Below are 21,963 nucleotides of genomic sequence, written 5' to 3' on the forward strand. Positions count from 1 at the left end.
TGTGCTATAGGGGTCAGTGCAAGTGATAGGAGGCGGCAGACAGCGCAGCATGGGTTACATGACATGTTGAGGTGTGTGTGTGCGTGTCCATGATATGTGTAACTATCCAGTGGCACATTCCGGGGGAAAAAAAGGATGAGGCCGGAAGAAAGGAATGCGTGTGACTCAGCCGCTCCGGTTCAAACTGCTGTGAAAAACCTGTGTAATGGTATTAATGGTATTGTTGGTGGACAATGCAGGCTGAGACACAAAGAGGGTAGATTTCACTGAAATGGGACGACTGGTAATGCCTCGAAACTTTGCCTTTGGCGAAAGAGGTGTCTATATCCGTGTGTGTGTGTATGTGTGTGTACCCACCACCTCGTAGTGTCCGTACTGAGCCGAGAGATGCAGCGGGATCTGTCCGTCATGGGAGGGGGAGTTGACCGAGGCGCCGGCCCTCAGGAGCAATAAGACGGAGTCGGCTTTACCCTGCCATGCCGCATAGTGGAGGGGACGCATACCTGGAGAGAGAGAGAGACGCATGAGTGAGGGATGGAGGCAGGAAAATACAGTTAGTGTCTCACGTCAGCAGAATCAGCCGTCCCTTCAGCCTATAAATGTTGATGCAATTCAGTTTCTGAACTGCTGAGAGACTGTCAGCCGTCCCATTGGCCTGTTGCTGCTGTCAAAATCAATAGCAAGTTTAGAAATTATTGAGTAATGTTGGGAACTAGGGAACTATGGTGCTGCCTGTCTGATGGTCTTGTAGATTTATGACAGTGTAGCCTGATGTCCTTTATAGTCACCATTTGTAGGTTAGTACATCATTTTTTTGACACCTGAATTGAGCTTCTGTATGAATGGATTATGGCACAAAGGATTGCAGCAACAATTCCTGTGTACTAGTAAATGTTAGTTAATCGCTGAGGTGGAAAAATGCATGTTGCTATATGACCGTCAGCACTGTTTCTACAAAGGCAACGTTAAAAAAAGATAAGTTGTTGCTTCAACTGTTGCAGCACAATGTAAGTACAGCCTATTTTAACGGGACATTTCTCCTCTGTGTAGCTGCTGCAATATTGCTGTCACTGTTGCAGACGAACCTCAGAACAAATCATATTTATTTATATGGGTCAAACTTTTTTTTTGGGTGCTGGGATGCCGTTCCCAATTTAACCCCTGGCGTTTTTTTTTATCCCAGCATTAAACGTGACGCTTCCCGGACACGGACGTTTTTGTCTAAGTTGTTTGTTCTGACTGGTGACACTGGTTTAGCTGGTAAAGCTGTTCTGCCATCCTGATACCGTTGATGTCCTTGATGTCCACCGTGGCCTGGGCCTCCAGCAGCAGGGACAGCAGCTCCGTGGTGCCTGTCAGAGCCGCATGGTGCAGCGCCGAGAACCTGAGGGCGAGAGAGCGAGAGAGAGGGAGAGGGAGGGAGGGAGAGAGGGAGAGGGAGATATCAAGAGAAGAGACAAGGAGATGAGAGGGGTTATAAATCTTGTTGATGACTTTACAGGAGGTGAGCCCTTTTCAAAACTCCAGACTGATTTGACGTGTGTGTGTGTGTGTGTGTGTGTGTGTGTGTGTGCGCGTGCGTGCGTCTGAGCATGTCTGTCTGTATTCTCCCGTCAAAACTTCAGACTGAGACTGTGAGCGCGTGTGTGTGGGTGTATGTGAGTGTGCGAGTGCGCAAGTGTGTGTGTGTGCTCCCTTCAAAACTTCAGACTGAGATGAAGAGAGGGTGTGTGTGTGTGTGCACCCATTAAAACTATAGGGTAAGATATGGAGCATGTGTATGTGTGCGTGGTGTGTGTGCGCTCCCATCAAAACTGCAAACTGAAATAAGGACCGTCTCTGTGTGTGTGTGTGTGTGCATGCGTGCGCTCATCAAAACTTCAGAGATGAGATGTGTGTGTGTTTGTCTCTGGGTGTCTGTCAGGTCGTAGTATATTCCACAGAGGAACAAATTAAAGACATAAATTCTTGGCTATGAGTTTTGCTGTTGCTGCAGGCCGGAGACGCACGGTGCTGTTCCAGAGGCGCTGACCCCAACTGAGGCACGACATGAGCTGAGTTACAGCCAGGACAGCCTCTCCTCATATGGGGAGAAAATGACAACTAAAGAACGGAGGGCATTCACGTGCCGTAACACCCCCTCTGGAGGCCGTGCTGCGAGCAGCTGATTGCATTTCTAAATGTACCGCTAGGCTCAGGCTGTCACAACAGAATTTAATTGACATTGTTAATTTCTGGGATGTGTTTGAGTTGGAACTGATCATTTCATCACTGATACATCTCATTTATTTTGTTTAGATAATGTTAGCTTGTTAGCTAGGAAATCATAGTACCTGGTTAGCTAACTATCACTACTGTCTGGTTGTTAATACATCTGATTTGCACACTAGCTAATGTATCTAGTTCTCTAGTAGTTGCAAGTTTAAGGAAAAATCCACCCTTAAACACTTCAACTACAGTAGTATCTCTAACTTTTACTTGACCTAAAGCTACACCACAGCAGATGTTTCCCTTTTTCTTGCCCGTTGGTTATGTATTTATTCATTATTTTTGCCCTGCTAATCCTCCAATGGCCTCCATGATGGCACCAGCCGTGGTTGATAGGTGATTTGTGATGCAGCTGTCTTATAACTTATATATGTTATGAACTGTCAATATACATTTTAGAGTAGTAAATTACATAAATGTATGAAAAAGTGATATAATTAAATTGTTGCCTGTTGGGCCAGTGATTAAAATAGATAAAAATAAGTCGAACTCAGGCCAGCTGGCCCGACCAGGCAAGTGGAAAAAAATGAAACATTGAACACTCTGTTTAGTGTCATGCTTCTTTTCTAATGCAAAGCTTGCATGTACATTTGGGTAGCCTTAAGCAGTAACTTTCTATTCCCTTTCTCTCTCTCTGTGTGTGTGTGTGTGTGTGTGTGTGTGTGTGTCCCCTTCCCAGGAGGAGTTCAGCACTAGTTTGTTGACAGCCTGTAGCATCTCAAACAGATACAGTGGCATGTTCTACGTTCTTCTTCCGGCTTTTCCGCATGTACACAAAATGATGTTACAGTCAAAAAAAATATTAATTCAGTTATTCATTAGACAATTTTCATTTTTTAGCCTATCATGCTGCGTTCACATGCTGGTGGGAAAATACGACGTCAAGGTCATTCAGCCAAGTTGGAGAATTGTTCAGTATTGGCAGAGGTTTGCGCTCCACCAAATATATGAACAGTAAAGTCTAAATCCAAAACAGTCTGGAGATTACAGAGATTATGGATCGCAGACTTCAGACTGTGTTAACATGTGTGGAAACATGAGGGCTTCAGTCATCAGGATGAGTCTGAATCTGTTTCTCTTCAGCTATCAGACTGAGGCCATCTCCAGACAGTGAAGTGGCTTATCTTATCTGGCTCATTGTTTAGGCCTCCCTGCTCCCCAGTCACACACTCATCTATCCATCCATTTCCATCCATTCATTCATTTATCCATCCATCTCTCTCTACCAGACCGTGCCTCATCAATCTCACTCGTCTGTTAAAGCCACTTTCCTTTTTCTTCTAAATTCTGTCAATCTTTACTCTACAATCCTCTGTCTCTCATGTTTGCAAAACTAACGAATGAACACACGCGCGCACACACACGCAATCTGCCGTAAGTTCTCTCTCTGAGATAGTGTTGACTCAGTGACTAGTGACTGTTTGCTAACCTTCCCCTCTTGTCTTCCGTCCCTCTGCACTCCTCTCATATATCACAGGTTACCCCCTCCTCTGTACCTCACACACACACACACACACACACACACACACACACACACACACAGATGGACACTTCAAATTCAACACCCCTATTGTGTATCACCTCCCACACGCTAGATTGACCCTGCATGTAGACACATGCAGCAGGTCTATGTCAACACGCACACACATTGCACGTAGGCCAGCCCACACTCACTCACTCGCACGCGCGCACACACACACACACAGTGGCTTGCAGAAGGGGATTCTTTGTATGTCCGATGGCCTACTTTGATAGATTTAACAAAAATTTAAGCTGAATGGATGAGAGGTCGTTCAAAAGGGGAAAGGGAGACTAAACACCTTGAATTGTGTGTATGTGTCTGTGTGTTTGTGTGTGTTACTATGGAAAACACCACAACTAATTACCTAGGTGGGTCCTACTTGAAGCAGTTATAGTGAATCTAGCTGAAACTTTACCATACAATAAATTCAAGGAGAACTTTATCACATATTGCAAATAATTGCCTCTAATTAAACACATGTAATATCTATAATTTTGTGAGCGCAGAATGGAACTTGTTTTTTCACGCTGTACATTTTTTGAAGCCTCTGTGAGTCTTCTGAGGACGAAACAATAACTGGAGGGCACTATATGTCAGTCTCTGTGTGTGTGTGTGTGTGTGTGTGTGTGTGTGTGTGTTTGGGTTATGAGTCAGCCTGTAAAGACACAAGATAAACAGGAGACAAGCACATCAGGTAGGGGTGAAGCAGCATGTCAATCAGAGCACAGTATCATGGAGTGACTCTTCCATTGCATTCCTCTGACTAAACTTCATGTTACCTTTGGCTATGCAAACATGAGCTCACAAGCTTATCTCGCGGGCTGTCACACACGCACACGCACACACACACACAAACACAAACACACGTGCTCTTACCCATCTGAGTCTTGGTAGTTGATGTTCAGTCTCTTGGTGGAGCCCAGCAACTCTGGAAACAAAGGAGGGGGAGCGGAGGAAGAGAGGGAGGGGGGGAATGGAAAAAGACCATTAGTATTTGGTGACATATTTGTCTTTTCATCAGAGCGCTCCAGAAATCCCTCCATCCCCGCAGGACCCCGCTTGTGTGTTTTCTCAGCAGGAACTCCGCTCGTTCCTCCCCTCCCCCCCCCCCCCCCCACCCCCCCACCCCCCCCACCCCCCCACCCCCCCCACCTCTCCCACCTCTCTCCTTCCCGTCATCACTCCTTCCTTCAAACAACCTGACGGCCCCCGACGGGACGGAGGGTTTTCTTCACCTCCTCCCGCCTCTCCCTTCCCGCTCGACGTGTCTGACACCTCCACGGCGGCCAAATGATTCATAAACAAACGCTTTTTGCCTTGCGGAGATTGTGCCATTCCAGCTCGTTTACGCCGCTATCTCATCGCAGCTGTTTGGAATTGAGAGCGACAACCATAAAGTACAAGCATTCCAGGATAAAATATAGATTTTTTTTTTCCCAAAGCAGCGCTACTGTGCAAAATAAATAGCCTGAATCATACTGGTTAGCATGACTGAACAAGTTGTTTTGTCACTCACCTTGCAACAGACAGACTGCTACTTGTCCCATGTCTTATTCATTCATTCTTCACTCCTTCAGGGAAATTACTGTATGCTACATCGAGTGACTCATCCACGCTCTTTCACTAGTCCTACTTCTACTTTGTCACAATAACCAAAATGCCAATACTTTGAGACTGTTGCAAAAAATTTAATACTTTCTGCAAGCTAAAATTCCATTTCAACATCAGCTCCAGAGGGCATAGACATGCGGATTGGAATAGTTAAAAAAAAAAGGAGAAGAAGAAGAAGAAGAAGAAGAAGAAGAAGAAGGAGGATTGGAATATACAGAGCTGGAGTCAAACATGGCAACAGCGTCGAACACTTCACTATCTTGACCTGGATCCCAATTCCCTATACCGGTTTACAAAGTGGTACCAGGAGCCAAATATGCAACTATTTCCCTTCCAGAGCCAACAAAAACGGAGCAATCAACCAAGTTCAACATCAAAACTCCCTGTACGCTAGCTTCCTCTGGTTCTACATGCGCAACCCTCTCTTCTCCAAGCACCGACCATTGAAATCACAAAGTCCCGATGCCCTGCTGAACCCTAAAAGCCTCATTCTGAATTATATCAAACTAGACTTCCACGGGCTGCATCTTCAAATACCATGCATCCATTTCCATCTCTAATGTCCCTCTCCAGCCGCTAATGAGGACAGCGGGCTCTCCTCACGCAACCAAATATCCCGGGACGTCCTACAGCGGGCCAGTCTACTGTATAGGCACCACTGTCCGCCAAGGCCCACATAGAAAACCGATCTGCCAAGGCCTCTGAATACAGAGCCATTCATCGCCGTCAATCTCCCTCGCTGTTTTCTCCCACTTGGGTGAGGAAAATCACAGATGTGTGTGCGGGGAGGGGGATAGAGAGAAAGAGGGAGAAAGAGAGGTAGAGAGATAGCAGTGTAGTAGAAACAGTAGAAGAGGCTGAATAACAGGTGCTTGGCTTTAATATCACCAATAACCATAGAGATAATTGAATGAAAGCCAATACTGTTAAAACACCTGTTCCAGAAAGGACCATCATTGGCCAAAAGGTAGGCGAATAATCTGTGGCATTCTGGGAAATGTCGTTCTGCAGCTAAATGGGTAGAGCAAGACACTAATACAGCCAAGAATAAAGTAGAGATGTATGAATAAAAAGTATGGATTACAGCATTAAAAGGCTATGCCAAACAGCAGCAGTAGTAGTAGAACTTCCTAAGAAAAAGAAGCAAAGAATGGAACAATATGTAGGAAAAAATGCAGCATGAAATACTGAAAAAATATAAAACTATCAACATATGTTCCATATAACAAAGGAGAAGAATATGAAAATATGACGAAAAGCAATTTATAGCATAGATCTGGGTTCCCACTGTGGCCCTGATGAAATATTCCATGTCTTTCCCATGACTTTCCATAACTAAGTTGATGTGCTTCCATGACCTACAAATTGTCTTTCTTCCTGCTTTATTCATGTTGTTTTTCAGCTCAGAAAAGTTGTAAAGGGGGTAAACAGTCCAACGGTTCATTCATGAATATTCCTGACTTCCCCCAGAGAATTGATCAAATCCACTGACTTTCCCTGTCAGGAATACACCACTGAAACATTCCATGATATTCCAGGAACTCCATGACCAGTGGGAACCCTGATATAGATGCACAGTGTGTTCTATTCTGTGTGTAGCTCAATGGGTAGAGCAGGGAATTAACACAGCCGTGGCTCGGGGTTCAAATCCCTCTGGAGCCACCCATGCTAGAAGCGCATGCATTCACAGTACTGTAAGGCTGTAAGTAGAAAAGACGAATACAAAAAAAAACAAGAGCCTGAGGACACAAAAAGGCACATTGATAATGAGACAGATAGAGGGCTGGGCGTTGGGCGCTTTGCCAAACTGGGGTCTAAACTGTCCCAGTGACGGTATGGAGAGAACAGCGCCTTTCAGGAGTTCTAGTTACAACATGAGCCGGCATTCCTCACATAGCGCACCCACCATGCTACCCCACTCTCTCTCCCTCTCTCCAAATATCTCTATCTGAACTCCCTTTTCTCTCCTCTGCTCTCTATTCCTTCCCTCTCTCCTCCTCCTCCTCTCTGGGCGAAAACACAAAAGATGGTAGGGGGCTTAGTCTGACATCAGGATCAATTAAATTACCAGCATGTTGACTCTGTGTGTGTGTGTGTGTGTGCGCGTGTTCCCCTGTCCCCAACAGTGCCCCCGCCCCCTGCCCGCCCGCATGCCACACACACACACACACACCAACATGATAATTTGCAATGCAATAAGCTTGCCTGCAAAAAACACAAAACCATTCATTTGCCATGTCCTATGGGTGTGTTTTTTCGACGAGTCAAACAAAACAGATATATACAGATATATTTTTCAGATATACACCAAGCCAGTTGATAAATGGCACCAGGTAGAAAATTAGTCGGCTTGGATAAGATCAACTCAGTCAAAGGTGGTGTGTGTATGTGTGTGTGTGTGTGTGTGTGTGTGTGTGTGTGTGTGTGTGTGGGAGTTGATGCTAACAGATGTGTAGTAAATCTCAAGCATTGGGTTTTGTTACAGAGACAGGGAAATTACAGGGTTTGCTCCTCGTTAAAAACACAGCTGACGTCCGCTGAAGCAAAATATTGAACGCGAAGAGCCGCGGCGCCTTCAGTGTGGAAGGAAGAACCTCTATTGTTTTCACAGCTTTCAACAAACAAACTGAAGGAACATTTTGTGCTGTGTTTTGATACCCTTATCCGACGCGCAGGCTACGGAATAATTTCACCTAAGCGGCGCTCCGAACCGCTCTTGTTATGCTCCCTCCGCACCTTCTCCATAGCGGCTGAGGCATCCTGGACAGAAGAAAGGGGTGCCGGCGCTTTGATGTGGAGAACACAGTTCAACAGAGCAAAGTAACACTCGGAAGAGGAGGGGAAATAAAGCGAGGCGGAGGAGAAGGAGGGGAGGGGCGGCGGACAGGGGGGGTATGAATGCATCTTTTCTCCTCCGTTCAGGTGAGATGAAGGGGAATGTTTTCAGAGTCAGGTGAGTAAACAAGGCAACGGGCAAAGGGCTTTTTAAAAGGCTCGCCGCAAGATCAGACGAGTGTGCGAAACCCCTTCGATGTGAATGTGAGATCAGAACGAGAGCAGAAAAAAATTAAAAAACAAACAAACCTCCTACTTCTTTTGATGGCGAGCTTGAGTTATTTACAGTAATTTCCAGGTTCAAGCCCCCTGTGTTAGCAAGTCCTGTTGAAGTGTCCTTGAGCAAGACCCTGAATCTCTATCAGCTCCATAAGTGCTGTTCTGTAGCTGAGCCTGACCTCTGACCTCCCTGTGGAGGGGGGCAAGAGAGAGGAGGATTTCCCTACAGAGAGCAACAAAGTATTTCATTAAGTAATCATGTTCATTTCATTTTAGCAAAAAAATACACTAGCCTATGCCTAAGCTTAAAGCTGCACTAGGCAAGTTCGCATGTTGCCAGCTCTAAATGGGAACGAGAGGTAACTGCTTGAAATTTAAGGACTTCAATAGCCAGAAATCATGTAAAGTGACGTCAGTAAACTGCACACCCGGTCGATCTGTGATGCTTTATACCAAAGGAAACCCAAGAAACGAGAGAGGAAAAGATCTAATGTTGGTGAGTTCAGCTTTCTCTGGACGGAGCGCTGCTCACTGCTGTTTAGGAAAGGGATTTTGCTCTAAAGTTTTGATGCATCGCTTCCTGTGGGTGGAGAAGCGTCCATACCTCACACCAGAACTTAATTTGGGCAAACAGGGTGAATCTACAGCATCTCAATTAGTGTGGATGGGACACTCTTTTCCACTGCAGCCCCACTTTGTGATTTAGGCTGATAAGATGGGTGTATTTTTACATCAAAATCTTGCCTAGTGCCGCTTTAATGTAGCTTTGAACTAAATGCTTCTCAACTAGGTGCAGAGTGGTGAGTCTAGCCAACTGTGGTTGAGTGTGACTTGTCGACATTTGCCCTTTTCTTATACTATCCGAGCATATCTGAGATGCCTTGTCTTCTAGCATCTTTTTCTCGCCCCGGTTTGACGTCGCACGTCGCCTGGCGAGAGCAATACGCATGTGTGTCGAGCTTAGTTTCTCTATTTTAACGTTTTAGGAAAAGACAGGAGAGGCTTTCTTTGGATAATACTTAAGTCTGTCAGTTCTGCCCTTTAACAATCGCAACTGCTGCCTTGACAAAGACAGGGAAAACACTGAAATAACAGTGGTTACTGTATGCGAGATAGACTATCAGCTTGAGTAGATTTGACTGGAGAGGACAGTGGAGGGAAGAGGGCGGTTACGGAGAAAGGACGCAGTTTGCAGGCCAGCCTCATTGGAGTTGTGCTGAAGATTTCTCTCTATGTCTGGAAAATGTTCCTTGGAGTTACACTGCAGGGAATTCAAACCACCCACACAGGCCTCTCATTAACAAAAAGCAGAAACACTTAACTCAGGAGCTACGGTTTGGGATGCACCCCCACCCCCCCACCCCGCCATTCCCCCCGCCCCCACCCCATTCCCCCCGCCCCCACCCACCACCACGATGAGCTGAAGGTATCCGGCATACAAACAGCGAAGCCACACATGCGGCCCGGGGCGAGACCAAAATACAGAGGAGCAAAGAGAGGGGGTAATTTAAGGCCATCGTCTGTCTCTGGAGATAAACGGTTTGTGGTCAGGTAAGGACCTCATCAAGGGAAACACTTATCTGAGGAACACATCCATCTAACTGCGCTGATTACTGAGAGGGTAAACACAGTCCCTCGCACCGAACCGCCGAGGCAGAGCGGGGGCCTGGCTTCACTCCCAGTGTGTCCCACAGAATTCCTAATAATACACAAAAAGCATGATTAGGAATGTGTTTGTTTCCTCGCGCTGCAGACTGATGTTGTTTATTATGACCAGGAATCTAGGGTGACATTTTCCCCCTAGGAGCATATGTTATTTCCCGTAAATTCTACTTAAAGAAAAACAGGAAAACACAAACAAAATACAGGTGTAAGATCTGTGAAAGTAATTGGAAATGTCCATCTCTATCTTGAAACAATTTCCTTGGCAGCATAAATTCAGCATACCACTGTTCGTGGGAAACCTCATAACCCCGATTTTGGTGATCTTCATGTTTTCACTTCAGTTCAGAATGATTACATGATTCCTCAATGGGTTAGGACAAATTGTACGACCTGTGGGCTGATGAAACGCTTTCAAAACCATTTGGATAAACTCAAGAATGCATAGTGGTCACGTTGAAAATCAAGGCTAGTTTTTAGTTTGTGAAAAGTTGACATTTTACAGAGACTTTATTCTCACCCTTAGTATCCTACAGGCCTGTAGCATACAGTAAACCTAGGCTCAATAAATCCCTTATTAACAGCTACAGTGTCTTGTGCCTAGTGTTATCCTGTTTGGTTTCAGCAGTGCCAATGTCCTTGGCAGGTGGTGAGGTGCTGACCAAATCCCTGTAGGAGTGTGTGCGTGTGTGTGTGTATGCGTGTGTGTGTGTGTGTGTGTGTGTGTGTGTGTGGTGTCAAACAATGTGATTAAACTGGGACGTTAAGTCTCTCACAAAGTGTGAGCCATCATCCAGCTCACTGTCTAGTGAGGAAGAGAGAGAGAGCTTGCCGATTTTAGCTTGCACAGCTCCAGCCACGGCTTTCCTTAAAAAGACAGAGAGGAGTCACTGCAGCTTCAAAAGACAGCTATAGCTCAGTGCTGGTACTTATGGAAAGAGGGTGATGTTCAGGTATCTGCAAGTTTCAGAACCAAAATAAAGAAACAGCTGATAAATCTAGCCTGTTTCCAATTGAAGATGGCAAATGAAAGTTGTGTAAATGGGCAGTTTAAGAAAACGGACAACAGAAAATTAATTGTTAAGAGACATGAAGTCCAATTGTGTTTAATAAAGCAGATATAATGCAGATTGTACCACCAAACCTGTTCTGTAGCCATCAAAGTGTGGTCATGCAGCTCAAAGAAACCTGGTGGTGAACATGGTGAAAAACTAAGACCTGTGATAACTGGATTTAAGACATTTTATCATTTTAGGAACTTAGAGGACTTACTTTAGATAATTTATTTTAAGACTTTTGCAGACTCTTTAAGGACCTACGGATAGCCTAGATACAGAGGCTGAAAATGACAGACATGAGAGAAGCTCAGACAGAGGAAAAAAAGAGTAAGAAAAATTGAATAAATGACTGGAAAGATTCAACTTGTTAAACCCTAGTTGGGCCAAAGCCTAATTGCCACATTGGGCCATTAGCCTCAATTGATTTGTAGGCCAAATTCATCACAATTTAAAGCCTGCACACATCAATACCGGTGTGGCTGAATGGCAACGACATGGTAACAAATCACAAAAAAGAGCAAACCAAGAGGGGAGAGGAGGACGTGTTTTAGCAGCAACACGTTTAACCTTTTAAAAAGGTTTAGCTCAAAGGCCAAATTACATTTCTCGTACTTTATCTTCTTCTGGCACTAACCTGTATCCTGGGATATCAGATTGTAATCACATGAAGAAAAAATGCATCAAATCTAGGTGTAAATGCACCCATGACACACTGAAGACCCCATCCAACCAGCTCTGGAGGTGATCAGAGACGCATTTGGCCCTATTATAGATGGGCAATATCTTTCTGATATCAGTTCAAAACAGTTTCCAAAGTTGGCTTAATTTGCATTCTACCCTGTCATAATATTATACTTTGAAAATGTTGTTCTCGTTTGGTTTGACATTTAACTTGACCACCTTGCTGCACGTCGCCGTCTGTAAAACGGTTGCTGGGGGAGACACATTTTAATGTCAGGTGTAAATGTAATCCGATGAAATCACAGACACAATCCTGATACGAGATGCATGTTAATGCCAGGTGAAAAGAGGCCCGTAAAGGCGCCTGCAGGGACAAACAAGCCCTAAGGCGAGATCAGCACCCATCATCAAATACATGAGTGAGCAAAGCCCAATGGGGTTTCCTGACAGAGGTACATGTTACCTGCAACGAAACATCGATTTTTTTTATCTCTGGTTATAAAAGGAGTCTATCGCTATGTGCTGCATGTGGACCATAAAGCTAGAGAACTGGTTTGCGTGTGTGTGTGTGTGTTTGTGTGTTTATGTCAGTGTCAAAGTAAACAGCAAGTCATAAGAGAGATGGCGTGAGCCGTGTGCATGATCTGTTGATGCAGCTGGAGTTTACTGACAGAGTTTCCCAACACTGGGTGCGAGGAAGGACAGTACACACACACACACACACACACACACACACACACATATACACAAGGGCATACACCAAATTTGCAAATTGACACACTTTAACTTCATCAATTGTTCATCAATTACTCCATCACTGTGTCTTTTGATAAGAATAAAAACTGGAACTGGGTCTTGAGAAAAAAAAAACGCCTTCAGCACAAAACAGATAAGAAAACCCTAAACATCAAAACAGGCCCGGGCCACATTATCCAACAGATTCGCTCCATTGTTAAAAAATGCAGGGAGTAATCTCCCGTGGTGCCGTCGGCAACTAGGTCAGACACATTCAATATTCGTTGACAATGAGCCAGTGTGGAAACGAAATGGATCATCTGTAGTGTTGTGTTGCGCTGTGCATCAAGCGTGCGCATGTGTACCGTCATTGCTACATGTGTGTACTTCCTCCAAAACAACAGCAGATTAGCACGGGGTAAACACACCTGCAGGTTTGGAATTACATAACATGTCTCAGCCCTTCACCTTAGGGACAAAACACTTTGCATACCATTCAAATCATCTCTGTTTACTCTCAAACTCGCTTCAGAGCCCCTCCTTTAGGCAACGTAGTAAACTTTCCATGTACTATTTCTACAACTTAGAGACACTAGGCTGACGGTTAGACCAATATTGACCTTTTAATAAAAAACGGATATTACATATTTATTGTAGAATTGATCAATACACTGGTTGTCTGTGGGAAGTTCATAACCTGACTTCTCATGCAACATTTTGATCAGATTCTACATATATGAGTATGCATAGTATGTGTTATTATTGCTATCAATATTGATATTATACTGGGTTTCAATGGTGAGTTTTAAATGCTGTTTAAGAGACTTTTCCACCCTGCCAAGAAGAACATTTTGAGGGAAACACTGAATACTTACAATTTCTTGTGGCATGAAAATGGCCAAATTGAATGATATTGAATATCGGCACAAAACGTCTGCTATCATCAGCTTTAAACCAAAAATATAAGCATCTGTCTTCAAAAACCCATATTAGTCGTGTGTTCAGGGTGTGTTGAAATCTTGCGGCATGAAATAAGTAGCAGAACATTGTAACCAAAGTGCTAAATAGTGCTGGCAGGACACATGAAATCAATATGCGGCAGTCATCACTTGAGGATTATTATCTGTTAAGGCTTTTATCCACATGCTGAATGCGTAAGCGCATTTCCATTCCCTTATGAGCAGTAGATCACAACACTTCAACCAAGTATGTTTGGCTGCCTACATGGGTGGAGGAAAAAAAAACATTTCCTATACTGGGCAACTATGCAAAGTCTTTTGAAAGAGGCTGCATGCGTCCTGCAAATGACCTTGATGGCTATACAAATCTCCGCAGCCGGAGAGCTGAGCGGAAAACACAGGATCACGTTTGAACATGCTTTGGAAGAGAGACGCACAACTCTACTAGAGGACTGGAAGAATGCACGATTACTCTCAACCAAGTACAAATGCACGAAGCAACAACGCTCTGTCCCTGTCCATATTAGTCTAATGAGACGTCCTCTTTCCTTTGCTCTGTCTTCCCTGTGTGTGTAGTGGCGAGGCAGCCGGGGATTGACAGAAAGCCATCCCTAGCCCAGAGCCACAGCTCTTACTGGGGAAGATTTGGGTCTAATGAGAGAAATATGACACAGGTTCACAAAGAGTTCACCTGCCTGCAAAACTTTTGTGTGTTTGTTGTGCAGCGTATGCTGGCTCATCACTGTCCTCTCTTTGATGCTGTAGGGTTGTATTGTATACAACCCTGTCTGCGACATTTTACCACATCAATTTCTTTTTTTTTTTTTTTTTAAACAAAGCCAAGATCTTTCCATCTCAGTAATGATGTTGTTTCCAATCCAAGTGACTTAATAGTACACTAGTATTAATAATGTGATATTGTTTTGCTCCCTGTAGAGAAATCCTCTTTTCTCTTGCCTCCCTCCACAGCGAGGTCAGAGGTCAGGCTCAACTACAGAGCAAAAGAGCGGAAAAATCCTCTGCTCCACAGAAAGTAATGTGATGAAGTGATGCCAAAACTACAGTAAACTTCGCCATGGCCTTTCCAAGATGAAAAGCTCTCCAGGATGAGAAGGGACCATGAGGAACGATGCAGATGTGGCTCTTTGTTTTCGACTGGTAGGTTTTGCTATCGTTCATTAGCTGCAGCTTACACTGAGTGATATTATGTTGGACCGGTGCTGACATCGAGTGCAAAACACCAAACCAATGACCGCTTATCACCAACGGTGTCGCAGACATCTAGAAAAACAAGAATCTTGTGGATTATTGATTTAGGCTGATAAGATGTAAAATCTTAACTAGTGCAGAACTCATAAACCTGAATCAACTGTTAGCTCATTCCTATATTTAAAAAGTCAGGTTGACGAAGCCTTGAGGCTATTTCCGATTATGCTGCCGAGGTCAAAAAACGGAACAAAAAAAATCTATTGAGCTTAGGCTACCATCCTCACTGGACCCCCCCAGCTAGTTAGTTAACTGCCATGTGATTATTGGAATTTAGCCAAACACCAGCATGAGGTCACACACTCCGACAAGGATGGAAAAGTCATTACATTTCTCATTTAGCCTAAAAGGTAAGAATCAATACGCTCTTGTCCCTACTTAATGTGGAAATTTTGGTGAATGAGAAGCCAATTCATGCTACTTGGATACTGGTCATTTAGGCCTACGGCTGCAGCTGCTACACGCATACGGGCCGTATTAGGCTAATCAAATATTAAACCAACAGTGTGCAGGGGGGTAAAAGCCGGACCAACTCCAACCCATCCAACCCCCTTACCACACACACACACACACACACACACAGACACACACACCATCTGTAGTGAACGGATATAATGGAAGAGATGTGTTAGGGTTAGTAAGAGTAAGAAGAGAAGAGTAAGAAGTTTTGTTTTAAGCTGGGCACTGTCTAAGGCAAACTTGCCTAAAACTTTTTGACATGGGTAAAGACTAAATAATATGTGCAGTAGGCTGTAACCCCAAAAATATCATTGGATCAAATCTGATATTTTATCTCTCTACGTACCTCTTTGGAGGGCCAAAATTTGACCTCGATAGGGTTATTATAGGTTTATGCAGGTTAAATTTAAGAAATTTTAAGACTTTTTTAATGCCAATTTAAATCAAATTTAAGACAAATTTCACCCCAAAATAAGCCTGAAGATGAAAAAAACAACAGTATCAGAGTATATGTGAATGAGACCAGTGAGAAAGGTAGTGCACCGAGAACAAGGTACATTTTTAAAACCTCGAAGATATTTATGACTCAAAGGCAACAACTTGAATTAAGATAATCCAACTCAAAACACTTTAAGACTTCTTAAAAACCTGCTTCGTCTATGAGGAAGACAGACAATGAAAAAAGGGACTGCAAAAAAGTTTCGTAGCAATCGCTTCCTCCTCCAGTGTTCATCCACTCGTCCTTCCCATGTCACGGCTCTGCCTGACACAGATGTACGCTCATCTCTTAACTTACATATCACCCAGCCGCAGACTCTATTATCCGCACACTTCTCATCACAATGAGTGGCTTCTTTTCGAAGGTACAGTGTCACACAGCTTTTCAAATAACTACAAAGCGGGCAGATCCGTACAGCGACCGTAGGCGGTGATTTCTATTTGCTTCCAATTCAGCGTAAGAGGAGAGAAGAATCAGGGGATGAAATGAAGTAAAAAAAAAACGGTAGGAGGGCATAGAAGATCAAAGCCAGAACAGCAACCACTACAAAAGCAGCATCCTGCTGATTCTCATTACCACTACCAGATACTGATATAGCCCAATTCCCATCGGGGACACGCGCGCCTACACACACACAAACACGCACACACACGCAAAAAACACACATAGACTAGAGAGACATCTTACCAAAGCAACCTCCTTGTCAGACAATCACATTATCCTTGTCTGTACAAGCACAAAAACAATTCCGCAAACACAGAACACCCCGCCTACAGATATATGTCTTTTCTTTCTTTCCTTTTTCTGTCTTTTTTAACATCTTATCAAAGACCCAAATTCAAACACATGAATACAGTTGCAGGGCATGTACAGGCAGGGCAGAAACCGGTGACTCGATGGCTTACATTCTGAATGCTACGCTCATGCGCCTGTCTGAATGACGGCTTGTCTTCAGTAACAGGAGAAAAGAATCGGCCTAAATGAGGATGAGTGCCAGCCTAACTATGTGCAGCCCAGAGCTACTAATAAAAGGCCAGTTATGGTAGATTAGATGACACTGTCTATTACACAGACACACACACACCACTTAATTCCTTCGGTAAATTCCTCGGCAATCCCAGACAGGCTACCCCATCTGTCAGGGGAAGAAAGGGGTCAGGATTAATGTGTGTGTGTCCGTGTGTGTGTGTGCATATCTGATACAGTGCAAGAGCAGGTGAACTCGAAAGCCGTTCGCACACAAGTTGGCTGCAACCCAACTGTCTGGCTGATAGAGTAGAGGACTGATTAGTCCAGTTAGCTAATGGGCTAACTACTGTAACCTGCTGCTTCTGATACAAAAGACTAGAGACAAAGGCTTCCATAGTGTTGGTGCAGAAAGAGAATGGCTGGGTGTCTTTGTTGTAAGAGAAAGGAATACAGGACCGTGCACGTGCTTGGAATGGACACACACACACGTATAATCACTTATACATGCATGCATTAATGCACACACACATACTTAAACACACACACACACACACACACACACACACTCACACGTCTTCTTACACTTAAGTCTAACAGATTTCTAATCTGACCCTAAGGCAGATGGGCTATCCCTGATCCAAGGTAAGGGAATGAATTAAGGAGGAGGGAGTGTAAGTGTGTGTGTGTGTGTGGGGGGGGGGGGGGGACAAAATAAAAGGAAGGAAGATAAAAGGAGGGAAGAGTACTTAGAATCTAAGGAGATTGAGAACACACAGGTGATGATGAACTGAAGGTTGCAGAAAGAAATGATATCCTGGAGCATAAAAGCGGAGGTAATTTCAAGATGAGGAGATCTCGTCACCGGCGGAACTTCAAATGAGCCGTAACATCACAGGGATACTCTGCTCGCGTAGCAGCAAAGATGTGGTTGGAGCTATGCATGGAAAGAACAGAGCTCAAGTTCTTTTAAGAAACCTGGTGCAAGTATCTTATATTGTAGAGAGGGCATTAATAATTAATGAACAAGAAAAGTTACCAGTATGGATTCTGAATTTCTGTTTTTTGGAGTGCGGGTAGCATTCTCAAGCAAGTGCCCGATGGGAACCCACTGATTTTTTCTTTTTTTAATTTACCGCAATGTATCCATTGGTGTTGTGGCTAATGCGAGTTTGTCTGAGCTCTTTCCTTTAAAGGGGAAATAAGAAGATTTTTACTGCCCCTGTAGCACAAAATGACCATAATATATCTGCAGGGGGTTGATAGGGTTGGTGATCAAGACGAGTGACTCAACGATTACTTCACAAGGTGCTGAGGCACTTTGCATTCCCTACAAAAACTGCCTGCCAATTGTAGCTTCAAGACACAGAGGACCTGATTCACTAAGGTTGCACTGCGGGAGCAAATAGCTTGAGCAAATTGCTCATGTTATATCAAGTGGAAATCAAGAAATCAAGTGATCGTGCAAGAAACACCCACAATATATGTCTCTGCGCCCGCATATTGGACAACACCTACGCCTACATGCGCACACTAATGTAAATAACCAATACTGCAATTAAGGCAATAGTCTGATTAAGCCGTTTACGTGATTGCATAAACTGACAACTCCCTATAATAATCCCGTTTACGTGATTGAAGTATTTATTTCAATTATCCAGAGAGAATTGCGGAAATGGGATTTTTTTTATAATTATTTGTTTCCTGTCCCGCCACTATCGAATTTAACCAAAACAATTATAGGCCTTGATTCTGCACCACATCATGTTGGATGTCGCAGCCTAACGCGATCCTTCAGAAGCTACTTTTGGGAGACCTGCTGGAAAGGAGACGACCCATGCAGATGTTGCACCCTGGCAACCCGGCATTTCTGTATGAGGATATGGAGTGAGGAGGTGGGAACAGGCAGTTCTGAAGGAGTTCAGTGATGCAGAGTGGAGAGAGAACTTTAGAGTGGAGCTGTGTGAACTACTGTCACTTACTGTACTTACACTCTTACGCTCTGATTTGCACTGTATAAACTTGGAAGCTGTCCGGAATAGCCACCCAGTGCTTTTGTAACAGCCTGGTGCTGGTTGCGTAAGATTTAAACAAACTACCATTGGATGAGGCGTGCGTAATTGTGCAGCACTTGGAAAAGGCACATGGCATCCCTCAAATTAGAGGCTGCAGATGGAACGCACATACCTGTCCTGCCGCCTTCAAATGGATATATTTTATCAACCAAAATATATCCTACAAGCAGCTGTGGATGGGGCGTCCTGGTGCCTCAGTGGGCTAAGGTGCATAACATGTAAACGAGACGTCCTGAGTCTGACCAGGACTTTTGTGGCAAGTCATTCCCTCTCTCCACCCCAATCTTTCCTGTCTCTCTTCACTTTGATCTGTGTAATAAATGCAAAAAAAATCCCCCAAAATAAGCAGATGTGGATGACAGACATTAGTAAGAATCACCCCATACTCTAGCCCAGTAGACTACAGTTACCTTCTACCTCCACATGGACACATGCGCAACTTGGTCACAGTTCAAGAAATGCGACTAAGGTGTACACATGTCCGAACAATACTTGGAGTTGAATCGGATCTCTGGGTCCTTGGTTTTACGTCTTCTTTTATATCATTAAAAAGACCTAATAGTGACTGAGTATTACGACAGTATCTCTAATAATTCATGCTTTTGAAGTACAAGAAAAGAAATTCTCTGACGGAAAATCGTCTCTCTTCTAGGTTGTAATAAATCAGTTTGTTCTCAATACATTTGAGTCACAGGACATTTGCACCCGGTTTGCAGCATCATTAAGTGTGATCCCAGTGTCTCCAATACATTATGCGCGGATCAAATGGCCCACACAATAAATGTTCAAATATGATCTTTTGCCTTTGTGTTATTGCTGTTTGTCCATCTGTCCTTTGTGAAGGCTGTGTATTTACCATGACAGAAGAGAGGGCTGGGCCGTGGGTCAAGATGAAAGCAAACATGTGTTGCAACAAAAAGACATTGTAATCATGAAGGCCTTTGAAGAACCTCTAGCCTCTAATGCTCTTCATTTAGGGAGGGGCAAGCAACACCCATTTCAGAGTCCCAGTCAAGTGTGTGTGTGAGAGATGGGGGGCGGGGGGGACTTTGGGCTAGATTGCTTTACAAGTCAAGCTGTCACCCTACTGTGTAACCATTAGGTGTATAGATGTGCCCACCTCACTTGTCAGCTTCCAAAAAGAGAGAGAAGGGATAGCAGAGGGTGAGAGAGTGTGATAAATTGACTGAGCACCGAACCGCATGTCAGCAGATGGTCAATCGGAGAAGAAACCTCCCATCTCAGCTGCCTGTCCGTCGGCCAGCCTGGGTGCCACTGCTAATCCCCTTGGGACGTTACAAGCTTCCTCTGCCACCTCCCAACCACATCAGGTCCCTTCTCCCAGCATCACGCTAGTCACTACTGGGATTACTCTGAAAGCCGATACTGATTTTTTTGTGTTGAAGCTGTCGATAGCCATCATTTTGTGCTGATATTCAGTGGTTCCCCTAGAACTTTATTCTTGTCAGGGTGGAAAAGCCTCTGAAATAGCATTTAGACCATGGGACACTAAAACTCTCCACTGAAACCAATACAAATCTTCGGTGGGTTAGCAGGTCTTTAAAGGAATAGGACTGTTCTGCTGCACTACCAGACACAACTGTTACAACCTTGACTGGAACATCTCTTCGGCTTTGAACAGTTGCAGTATGTCTATGTATGGTCTAATTCCACCATTACCATTCGGTAAATCTTGTCTGCACTGTATGTGAGGTCTTGTTTACATGTTATCCTGCACCTAGTGCGTCAATCCTGTGTTGTGTAACTGTCGCGTAATGCGTCAGCGCCAATTAACAAAGTCAAATTCCTTGTGCAGCTGTGCACTTGGCAAATTCTGATAACTCTCTTTCTGTCTGCACTCCTCTTTCATTGTCTCCTCACTGAACCTCATCATCTCAAGGCCAAACGTACATGCTCTGACTTAGTTTCGCCCCTCTTCAGTCTCCAGATCAGCCTCCATCCAGGCTCCTATCACTCCCAGGCTTCACATTCCCAGCAACCCACCACACACACACACACACACACACACACACACAGTCTGCCCCCTCTGGCTGAGTCCTGCGTCCAGCCAGGCCAGCTGACCAGACGCCCCCCCCCCACCAATACTTAGTGTTCTTCTGTTAACCACATGCCTGGTCACTCTCTGACCCCTAACTCCCCCCACCTCTCCCTGCAGCCGTAGGGTTCAGGGCCCTGCCTCCTCCATCTGCAGCCACCCTGGCCCGAGGCTTAGCCGGGAGGCTCGGGAATGTCCAGCATGTCAGCCTGACACCACAAAAACAGCTTAGAAACCACCTGACCTCCCAAGAGGCAAAACACTCCGCACTAAGTTTGGATAGCTTCTGCTTGTCGTCACTATAACATTTAGGCTAAATCACGTCTTGCTTCCGTAACTTGATGTATTTCTGGTTGAAACGGGATGATAGGGCGGGACATAAAGTGGGGAGGGACTGTTCAAAAGTGGGTTGGGTTGGACCAGAACAAACGTGGACAGTGAAATTCTTTGTGCATAATGTTGAGCTCTCATATATTTTGGATTCTTGAATAATGAATAAATTCGAGCCGACAGGATGCAACCATGAAAAGAAAAGTTTTCAGGAGTGAACACCCAAAAATACATCACCATACCATGTAGCCACTGTCACTTTGAAAGTTATGAAGTTGCAGGTTTTATATGATGGGAGGGGCGGAGGAGGGAATTGTTCAAAATCTGTGATGGTATTACCGGTTGGATTTTTTATGTACGCCTACTGGTGCAGCATGAAGTAACCACTAATGGTCCAGGACGTAAAAGTAATGGGATTTTGATATAAAATATGAGAAAAATAAAAAATGTTGGGCATTTATTGTTAAACAGGTGTCTGTTATGATATGAAGAATTAGCTAACAAGGTGAAAAGTCAGTTTTTATTTCAATGTGACTTAATGTAACCAATTCAGAGCTTGGAATTTTGAAAAAAATAAAATAATTATTGAGTGGTACACTTGCACAACACTATTTGTGTGTGTATGTGTGTGTGGAGGGGGGGTTCAAGGCTTTCAAAGCGAGCCACTACCAAACAATCAATCAGCCTTTATTGACAAGGCTGTTCTGTAAATGGGCGACAGTGTAGGTCATATGCAAAGCCCTCGCTGCCAGCTGCAGCATC

General features: G+C 44.3%; 1 protein-coding gene across 1 annotated transcript in view; it reads right to left on the reverse strand.

The window, feature by feature from the left end:
- The window catches only part of caskin2a (CASK interacting protein 2a), a 47,672-nt gene that overhangs the window by 23,510 nt on the left and 2,199 nt on the right, over positions 1-21,963 (reverse strand). Inside the window, exons 2-4 of the mRNA XM_071922902.2 lie at positions 4,667-4,718; positions 1,287-1,384; positions 358-503 (exon numbers count right to left, since the gene is read on the reverse strand). Coding sequence (XP_071779003.2) covers positions 358-503; positions 1,287-1,384; positions 4,667-4,718 — 296 coding nt within the window. The remainder of the gene's footprint in view (positions 1-357; positions 504-1,286; positions 1,385-4,666; positions 4,719-21,963) is intronic.

This window comes from Centroberyx gerrardi, chromosome 20, assembly GCF_048128805.1.
Source record: "Centroberyx gerrardi isolate f3 chromosome 20, fCenGer3.hap1.cur.20231027, whole genome shotgun sequence".
Lineage (NCBI taxonomy): Eukaryota > Metazoa > Chordata > Actinopteri > Beryciformes > Berycidae > Centroberyx > Centroberyx gerrardi.